Below are 10446 nucleotides of genomic sequence, written 5' to 3' on the forward strand. Positions count from 1 at the left end.
AGAGAGAGAGAAATTATAGTGTGGCACCTATGTACAATAGAATTTTGTGCAGCTCAAAGAAAACTGAAATCATGAACTTTGCAGGTAAATGATGGAACTGGAAACCATACTGAGAGAAATGACCCAGATCCAGAGAGACAAACACTGCATGGTCTCACATGTTGCATCTTAACATCAAATCTGCAGATATGAGTAGTTAATTTGGATTATCTATAGAATCCAAGAAACTAGAAAGAGACCATTGGTTGGAAGGGGGAAGAAATATCTTAAAGGGGGGCGGGAATAGTAGAACATAGGCAATATGAAGGGAGGGGGGAATGATGAAGAGGGAGGTTTTAAAAGAGAAAAATGAGACTTTAGGGCTGAAGGGGACATAACATTGAGGGTTTTAGAAAAAGCCATATGGAAACCTGCTATTTCATAATGCCCTAAGTATGTGACTATATTTTCATATAAAAGTGTTTAACTGGGTATTTCTAAAACTGTTAGGCTAGTAACCATTTAAAAAACACTACCAAATGATCCTTAAAGGAATAAGTAGGAACAAAGAAATAAGAGAGAAGTAAAGACCAAGGGTTATAATGACATTAAAAGAAATTAGAAAGCACTATGAACAATTGCCGCTGTTTCAATTCACTCATGTAGACTTGGCCCACATCCACATCTTAAATATTTGTCTGATGGGATTTTTGTTTCTATTTGAACTCACAGCTGATACATAATAAAGTATTTATTTCAGAGAAAAAGTATTTTATCAAGCCCATGACTGGCATGGAGCTATAAAGGAATTAATATCTCTCAGAGTGAATGGTTCTTAAGAACATGTGTTTGCTCCATCTCTTATTTGGTGTGTTTTCATTTTAGAGATGTTTGTAATGTTTCTGTGAAGAAACATAATGACTGTTCTTATCTCATGGATCAGCTTTAAAGAATAAATGGTTTGATATACATAAAATAATAAAACACCTACAGAAATAAAGACTCAGAAAGGATGCGGTATTATTAATCTTGAAAAGTTTCTGCACTGCAATAAACCTCTCTGCCGATGCAACAATCTGAGTCAGATTAAACAAAGCTGAATTAGAAAAAGCCCAGGTTTAATGGATACAAATGCTCCCAGATGACTTTCCAGCCCCCCAGAGAGGAGACAGAAAAAGAAGACAGGAAAACCACGTGTTTGTTCTCTGAGGGGCAGTTTTTAAATACCCTGTGGGAGTGCTCTTGAGCATCTCTGGGGAGTGGTCATCATCTGGCAGGCTTTCCCGGGGGTAGAGTCTGAACTGAGGTGGCTTAGAGTGGAGCCTCCAACTGAACATTCTATATGTGGATGCCAGGAGCTGGAGTGAAGCCTTTGCCCAAACAAATTTAATTTAAATACCCAACGTGTAGGTTTTCAAAAGATCTTGATAGAATTGAATTTACAATTGAATTTATAATGTTGTTATGAAAACTATTTGTATATGACCTGACTCTTCCCTCATTAATTATTCACATTAGAAAATAATTTAGACCACTTCCCTAAGAACTGATAGTTTAGCCTGATGACAATAAACTTAGAAAACATAACCAAGCAAACTCTGGAATGTAAATAACTATTGGATTAAAAATACTGTGTGTAATCAGAAGAGCTTTTAAATTCCAGTGACTAAATAACAAGCTGTTAAATGTTCATGCTGACTGAAGATGAGAAGCTTTCGTTCTAGGTCGATGTGATGGCAGGTTTTCACAGAGGAATCTTCTCCAGGAAAGGCATGTGAAATACAGAAAGAAGCCTGTGTTGTGAGGTCAAAGTGATGTCTGGTACAGTCTATGTAGGTTAGGTGACCATTATGGGTCCCTAGCTCTATAAGAACATTCAGTGGGAAGCTGAATAAGAGTGAGGGTGGAGAATCTAGTGAAAGGCTGGGTCTAACTGGACAAAGTAAATGGTTTGCTGAACTTCTGTTTATAAGTGGCAAGGACAATACGAATAAAGAAAATTCAAACCTAACTGTGATTGGCTCTGCTTGTTTTTCTGTTTTCCTTGTTGTCTGTTAATATAACTGGAAGATTAATTTGTTTTATAAATTTAATATTGGACAGGGTTCTGGCAAACTGCAATATAATTTATTTAACATACTTATAATTCATACTTATATGTCATATAATTATAAAATATTGCAAAACCATGAGGGAATTTTTCTGGCATTAACTACCATTTTGCCTAAATGCTATAGGGCAGAGTGACATGAAGAGAAATCGGTTGAATTATTCAATAACACTCCTAATTTTAACTTGGTTCTCTTTCCTATGGCATTTGCTTTTTTGTGAAAGTCCATGGAGCTATTTCCAGACAGTTTGTCTCATTTTATAATCTATTCAAAATAGAGTTTCAGAATAATTTTATGCCAAAACTCTGTATCAAGCAAACTAAAGTGGAAAATTATTTTTACTTATAATATAATAACTGTTAGTACTTTAAAATCTATTCACATAACATTAAGTAAACGGTACTGCAAAGAAATTACCTGATTAAGAAACTATTCAGAGAGCTGGAGAGACAGGTCAGTGGGCAAGAGCCCTTGCTGCATAAACATGAAGTTGGCGGCGCAAGTTCAAATCTCAGCACTTGTGTGAAAAGCCAAGTGTGGCTCCACATACCTATACTTCCAACTCTGCCAGAAGCAAAAATAGAAGGATAGTTGGGATTTGCAGACCACTAACCAAGCTAAAAAAAAAAAAAAAAAAAATCAAGTTCTGGCCGGGATCAGAGAGTTAGCCTGTCTCAAAGGACAGGTGCAAAGAGAGAAGAGACTCCTCAAAGTTGTCCTCCACGTGTGTGCCTTGACATGGATGTACACACGTATGTACACGCGTGCACACACACACACACACACACATGCACATAAACACACGTGAATACACACAGCAATAAATGTAAAAACTAAACTTTTTGAAGGGTTTTAAAAAACACTAAATAAAATAACCCAAGGAAACGAAGGGATGGTTGGAAGGGGGAGTGAGGGGAGTTGGGGGGCAGAGGGAGAGAGGAAGGAAGGAAGGGAGATAAGCAGAAGGGCCTCTGTTACTAAAAATGCATACAAGGGTTTTGTGACGACTCTGACGGTGAGTTCTCTATTCTCTCAGAAAAGCAGGGAAAACATGGGAAGGATGAGAGGGGAGAGGCCTGAGAGAGGAATGAAAATAGAGGCACAGCCAATGAAAAATTAATGTGAGGTCATTTATTTGAGAATCTCTAATAAATAAGAATATCAGAAAGAATCATGTTGAAGAAAAATTTTAAACACCATAGATGCTATCATTTGCACCTTGTAGATGCATAGCACTGAAAAAAAAAAGAGAAAATAGTGAGAAACAGCCAGGACGATTGCACCCAGAGTGCAGATTCTCTGGTCCTCTTGCAGCAACATCACCTGAAAGCATGTTATAAATGTTGACTTGAGAGCCCCATACCAGCCTTACTGAGTCACAAACTCAGTTTGGACCCTGCAATCTGACTTAACAAGTCTTCAGTGTGATTCTGAGAGCCTCTGAATTTAATAACCTCTGGTTTAGAGTGTTTAAGAAGAATTTATATTTCGCTGGTGCTCTGGACTTGTCATACTTGCCCTATACAGGTAAGTGTTATGTACATATGGGACATCTTATTTCTCTTTGCAGATAGGCCTTGTGCAAATATATGAGACAATTTCTCAACTCTATAATCGACAATCAATAATCCAGGTAGCTGATATTCATGTATTTTCTTGCTTTTAACTTGCTTAATAGCAGTTGGTTTCATGAGTACCTGAAAATCAAAATTAAATTTTGTACTGGTAACCAGACACAGGCATATAGTAAACAGCACAACAAATACATGACTATTCATACCCTTATGAAATACAGAGCATACAAATATTAAGACCTTAAATATTATGTTATCCGTCCAGATATAACAACAGAAACATTACCACCTTAAAGTTACTGTTAATATATGCTCTTAAAGTAGCAATTATGGCTAAGAATAAAATCTCAGATTTTGCTTCCATTCATCCTTCCTTGAGATCCAAGTTGTCACTAAAAATTACGAAAGGCAAAGGATAGAGATGGGAAATAAAGAAACATCTTGTAAAAGTTATTACTAGTGCTTGAGTTGAGTTCACTCCAGTTAATTGTTCTTTGATTCTTTTGGTACTGGGATTCAAACCCAGGGCCTTATACATGCTAGGCAAGTGTTCTACCACTGAACTATATTTCAAGCCCTTATTTGACTTCCAATTAAATTAAATCACAGACTGAAGCAATAATTATAAACCATGGATGTATGGTCTTTCTTAAGCAGCAATGTAATATAATCAATACAAGGGTGATTTACAAAGAAAACAACATTACTGTCAGTGTGATTGCCATGAAAGGGTTGTTTGGTCATGTATGCCATTGTTGTAATAGAAAATGTAGGGTTATTTGACTCCTCCTAATCGTATTTTGTCTTCTCAAACCAAATTAACTACCAAGTCCCCAAAGACAATGAGCATTTTTCTTATTTTATAAAATGCTGCATATAGTAGTTTTTACTTGTTTCTCTCTATGTAACCTCTAGATCATAACACAAAATGCATTACAAATATCAAAATAATGTTCTTAATGTTACTTCAATTTTAATATAAATGTATTTATCATTTTTGAATACTGCCTTTAATGTTTTCATACTACATTACAAAATACACAATTATAAAATATTGACATGCGCTTTTAAACATATCTCCTGCTGTAGACAAAGAGAAAAGCATAGGGTTAGTTTGATTTGAAAAACAATTTTATAATCATGGGGGTTTATTCGATAATTGCCTAGTTTACTCATAAAATTGCTTTATGTGAGACAATTTTAATCAATGTTCGGAAAGTTTCTATTTGTTACTGTTCTTGCTAGATTGCTTCAATTAAAAAATTGCAAAGAAACTGAACTCAAACTTTCAATGCATAAAATGTTCTAGAAAACCGTGCATATCTATTTTTAAAAAAAAAGACAAGTACTTGAAACTTTCTCTCAACTGTTTCCCTCTTCTTTGTCACAGGTTTTTATTTTCCAACTCTATTAACATTTTAAACAAAAAGAAATGGATTTTTTAAATTCATCAGATCAAAACTTGACCTCAGGGGAACGCTTAAACCGAATGCCATCCAAAATTTTAGTATCCCTCACTCTGTCCGGGCTGGCACTGATGACCACGACTATCAACTCCCTCGTGATTGCTGCAATCATTGTGACTCGGAAGCTGCACCACCCAGCCAACTATTTAATTTGTTCCCTGGCAGTTACAGATTTTCTTGTAGCTGTCCTCGTGATGCCCTTCAGTATTGTGTACATTGTGAAAGAAAGATGGATTATGGGACCAATACTCTGTGACATTTGGCTGAGCATCGACATCATCTGTTGTACTTGTTCCATCTTGCATCTATCGGTGATAGCCCTGGATAGGTACCGAGCAATCACAGATGCTGTTGAATATGCCAGGAAGAGGACTCCCAAGAACGCTGGCATCATGATCACAATAGTGTGGGTTATATCTGTCTTCATCTCTATGCCCCCTCTCTTCTGGAGGCAACAAGGAACTAGCCGGGTTAATGAATGTGTCATCAAGCACGACCACATTGCTTCCACAATTTACTCCACGTTTGGAGCTTTCTACATTCCACTCGTATTGATATTGATCCTCTACTACAAAATATACAGGGCAGCAAGGACACTGTACCACAAGCGACAAGCAAGCCGCGTGATGAAGGAGGAGATGAATGGCCAAGTCCTTTTGGAGAGTGGTGAGAAGAGCATTAAACTGGTCTCCGCATCCTATATGCTAGAGAAATCCTTATCTGATCCATCAACAGACTTCGATAGAATCCAAAGCATAGTGAAAAGTCCCAGGTCTGAGTTGAAGCATGAGAAATCTTGGAGGAGGCAGAAAATCTCAGGCACTAGGGAACGCAAGGCAGCCACTACCCTGGGCTTGATCTTGGGTGCATTTGTAATATGTTGGTTGCCGTTTTTTGTAAAAGAACTGGTTGTTAATGTCTGTGACAAATGTAAACTCTCTGACGAAGTGTCAAACTTTTTGACATGGCTTGGTTACCTGAATTCCCTTATAAATCCACTGATTTATACAATTTTCAACGAAGACTTCAAGAAAGCCTTCCAAAAACTTGTACGATGTCGATGTTAGGCTAAAGGCGGTCTATTTTTAAAGGTAGAGGCTTTATTTATTACGGGATAACTAAATGAATGTAATGTAATAAAATATTTAAATTTTTAGAGAAACTATATTAAAGCTGCTACAATTATAAAAGCATAAATTTATTTTAATTGTACCAAGAAAATAGATTATTAATTTGACCATCATTCTAGTGTTATCAAAATTAAAAAATAATTTATGCAACTTTTAAATAATCTTTTGTCTATGCAATATACCCAAAAAGATAGCTGTAAAACTATATATTCAAACTAGCAATTACTATGCTTTCCAGGTTTATTCCTTACAACAGCTAGAGGAATTTTTAATTAACATAGTTCCATTAATAATTTCTGTATCACCCCATTGCTTAACTCAATTCACAGAAGAAATATTATTCAATATAGCGCCTCTCTTGCCCCTCCTCCATTTTATTCTTTGCAAAAGGTGAAGAGAAGGCAACAACAGCTCTTATTTAACCTGAGTATAGAGTAGATAAGAAGCTCAGTGGACTAGATATTGTCTTCATACTTGGACAGCAAAAATAATCAGAGAGTCGGCTACGTACAGTCAAATATTTCACTATCCTGAGCTTCTGTATATTTGCTGTCCTCACTTTGTTTGAAATCAGCTTCGAGAATAATATATCTTAATCATGTAAAGTCAGTATTTTAAACCAAAGCCCCAAGTGGAAGGGGGAAGCTTTATTATACAATTATTGTATAATTGTTACATGCATTGTCCCTTGGTTAGAAATAAAACTTTAAACACTAAGTACCCTAAGTTTCTCACCATATCTATAATATAAATATAATATAATATAAAGTTTATTTTCTCTCTACTAATGTTAGTAGCCCAGTTTTTTACAATTCGTCTCCATACCTTAAGATTCGAACACTATTTTCTTTTTATTGTAGAGAATATAATGGGAAATATTAAATATTTTAAACTTTGCTTTGACAACAAAAAGTCTGTTTTTCCTTTGTTTTGTTTTTTTTTTCGAGACAGGGTTTCTCTGTGGTTTTGGAGCCTGTCCTGGAACTCCCTTTGTAGACCAGGCTGGTCTCGAACTCACAGAGATCCGCCTGCCTCTGCCTCCTGAGTGCTGGGATTACAGGCGTGCGCCACCACCGCCCGGCCTGTTTTTCCTTTGTAATTGGGATAAATTTTATAAATCAAGACCATCTGAAAAACAACATATATTACATCTATTTAAGTTGCCAATTGTGTACATTATAAAATATTCTTTCGTTGTGGAGTGTTTAAAAGTACATCACTTTTTATATATCGGTGAGGCATCACCCATGGTCTAACAGATATCTAGGGGTGAGATTTTATAGAAGGCAATGAGAGATGTACTAGGTAGAAGATACAGGAACTAATAAAATAAAAATTGTTCTTTCAATATATCTATAATCTGAAAGTAGAGACAACGCAGAATTAAAACTATCCTGGAAGATAATAAACAAGGATCTAGCAAGTGAGTTATTTACATAGTTGTGATGATGTCAAGACAAAACCGACCACATCTGGTTGAAGAACACTGAGAAATTTTCATAAGTGATGTATCTGAAATATGCACGAAATAAGGCAGAATTTGGGCGTGAGCAAATAAAAGTGAATGGTCCAGGTGATAACAAAGTAAAGAGTTCAGGCTTTGCCCTGCAAGGATTGTGGCCCAAGCCATGAATTTGCAAGCCATTTAAGACAACAAAGGAAGTCAAAAGATTAAAGGAAAAATTTAAGATTGTGAAGGATTTTTAATGTCAAGAGAAGTAATGCACTGCCAATTTTCTTGCTATCCTTAAGTTTTCAATGATAATTTTCAAAATTTTACAAGCTTGCGGCAAATCTAAAATAAAGGGGTAGGTAGAAAAAGCTTGTCCTCTAGAGACGAGAAGTAAAGAGAATACTGGAGATTCTGTCTTCTAGCTAGAAACCCATCCAGTAGTCCAGACAAAGGGTGATGAAGCGCTAGCCTTGATTCTAGAATGGAAACAAATAGAAGGAAGGAAAGGATACCTGATGATAGGAAAGTGGAGTCCATAGATTACAGCAAGAGCTACAATAAGACAGCAAGACAGGCTGAGCTCCTAAGATCTACTTTACCTAAAATAAGGAGATGAACTGACAGGATCTCTTAGTAAACAGGGACTTGTGCAGAAGTATGAAAATTCCAGATGTGCCCAAGCTCATGGGCACTTCTGGCCACTTCCAGCCTCAGCAAAGCTGACCTACAACTGAGAGTAGACTGCTCTCTGACAGCAGAACTGACAGGCAATTGAGGCTCCCGACCATGTGTTTGTCCTCTGGCCTCTTGGCCTTATGCCCGGTGTCTCTGTCTTTCCTGCCATACCCTGCTGTCTTCTTTTACCCTCTCACTTGCCAAACTTCGATTCTGTGATTTATTCAAAGAACTTCCCAAGATTACTTCTACACATTTTAGAAACTAGCATTGGGAAAACATTTTTGTTTGTTTTGTTTGTTTTGTTGAGACAGGGTTTCTCTGAGTAGCTCTGGTTGTTGTGGACTCACTCCTTAGTCCAGGCTGTCCTTGAACTCAAAGCTCTGCCTGCCTTTGCCTCCTAAGTGCTGGGATTAAGGGTGTGTGCCACCATCACCTGGTGAAAAAAACCCTTAAGAGACACAAACCACCAACTATTTCAAGCAAAGTAAATGGAAGGACAGATACTGGTCTTGGATCTGAGTTGAATTAGAACTCAGATGTAGAAAGACAATGTCATAAGTGACAAGGAAGTTGCACATATGTCCCTTCAGATCTCAGGGGCAATGGAATTCCCTTCCTCTGTGTTGCCGATTCACCATTTAATCCAAAGGGGCTGCAACACAAGGCAGCCTCGGTTCATCTATGCTTGTCCCACATGCTGAGGTCACAGGCTTTGCCATCACTAATAAACAAGTACCAGTGATAGCTCTTCAGTATCTTTAAACGATGCCAATGTAGGTGCTGTCCATCTCATATTTGCATTTCCTTTGAATTGTATGTAGAACACATTACAGTTAACAAGACCGACTTCTCAGAATGTATACAATTTATCCTTAGAATAAAAACACTGCTAAGTAGCTAAAAAAAACTTTCACAAAGAAAAAATAATGTAATATAGTGGTTCCTTTTTATCTAATCAGACAGAAGATGAAAACATAAATATCGTGAAAGGTGTTCTAGCTATGAAAATTTACTTCCTACTAGAATCTTACTATAGTGGCACTACAAAATCAATCAAAAATTTTATTCTATTATATGATCTACTAAATCTCCTCAAATGAAAGATGTATTAAAAGCAAAGACAAGACACAAAAGTAATAAGAAAGTTGTATGAGTGGATATTAAAATCATTCCAATATGTCAGTACACATAGCTACAAATGGACCATGTTTAAAATATCACATGCTTATTAAACACTAACTTTATTTTAAGCTTAGTTTAAGAATATGAACTACATTAGTCAATGCATTTTGCTTCATTTTGTTTTGTTCTTTTGCTTTGTTTTTACAAGATCTATCACAAATATCCAGTCAGTGAAAAGTAATGAGTCCATCTTCTTTAAAAACAACTTCCCTTACAAATTTACAAAACCATTCTTACTTTGGCTTTGCTAATGAGTTTGATTCCCCAGCTATCTGACCCTGACCAGCCCAGGGTATGCATCTTCTTTGCTTACATCACTGTATCAGTAAGAAATTCATATCCTCCCCCTAGCCTAAACCCCATAGTCACACCCTCCATTTAATCTTGTGCCTTTTGCCAAACAATTTTAATAGAAATAAGTGGGAAAGTAATTTAAATCCAGTTGTTACGGATTGTATTGATTTGTTCCCCCAGATACTGTGAAGGCAGACAGGATCACAAATTCATTGCTGATAATATGTTCTTTGCTCCAGGTATGGAACCATTTCTAATGAATTCATAGACTATTATTTTTATTTCTAGGTCACAGAATTAGATTTCCTAAATTTTCAGTAGGAACATGAAATATACGTATTTTCTTAATATATCCCAAAGTCCTTCAAAAATAACTCTGCTTACTTTAAAATGCATCCCTATTAAAGAAGTTTATTTCAGATATGTGCTTCTATTTTCTCCCTCATGACCAAAGTGATCATGCTTAGACCCTTACCCTATCATAAAATATTTCTAGAATCAAGTTAATATTTTTGCTGTGAATAAAGTAAATATTTTTAAATCACTTGTCTTGGTCTTTTGAATCAGTTGACTTCCTTC

General features: G+C 36.3%; 1 protein-coding gene across 1 annotated transcript; it reads left to right on the forward strand.

The window, feature by feature from the left end:
• The first annotated feature begins 5058 nt into the window (after nucleotides 1-5058).
• On the forward strand, nucleotides 5059-6362 carry Htr1f (5-hydroxytryptamine receptor 1F). The gene has a single exon (XM_026786741.1). The coding sequence runs from the start codon at nucleotides 5097-5099 to the stop codon at nucleotides 6195-6197; it is 1101 nt and encodes a 366-aa protein (XP_026642542.1). The 5' UTR covers nucleotides 5059-5096; the 3' UTR covers nucleotides 6198-6362.
• The last annotated feature ends 4084 nt before the right edge of the window (nucleotides 6363-10446 follow it).

This window comes from Microtus ochrogaster, chromosome 2 (assembly GCF_000317375.1).
Source record: "Microtus ochrogaster isolate Prairie Vole_2 chromosome 2, MicOch1.0, whole genome shotgun sequence".
Classification (NCBI taxonomy): Eukaryota; Metazoa; Chordata; class Mammalia; order Rodentia; family Cricetidae; genus Microtus; species Microtus ochrogaster.

Excerpts from the sequence above, each read along its gene's own strand:
- Htr1f (XM_026786741.1), top strand. The coding sequence starts at position 5,097 with ATGGATTTTTTAAATTCATCAGATCAAAACTTGACCTCAGGGGAACGC.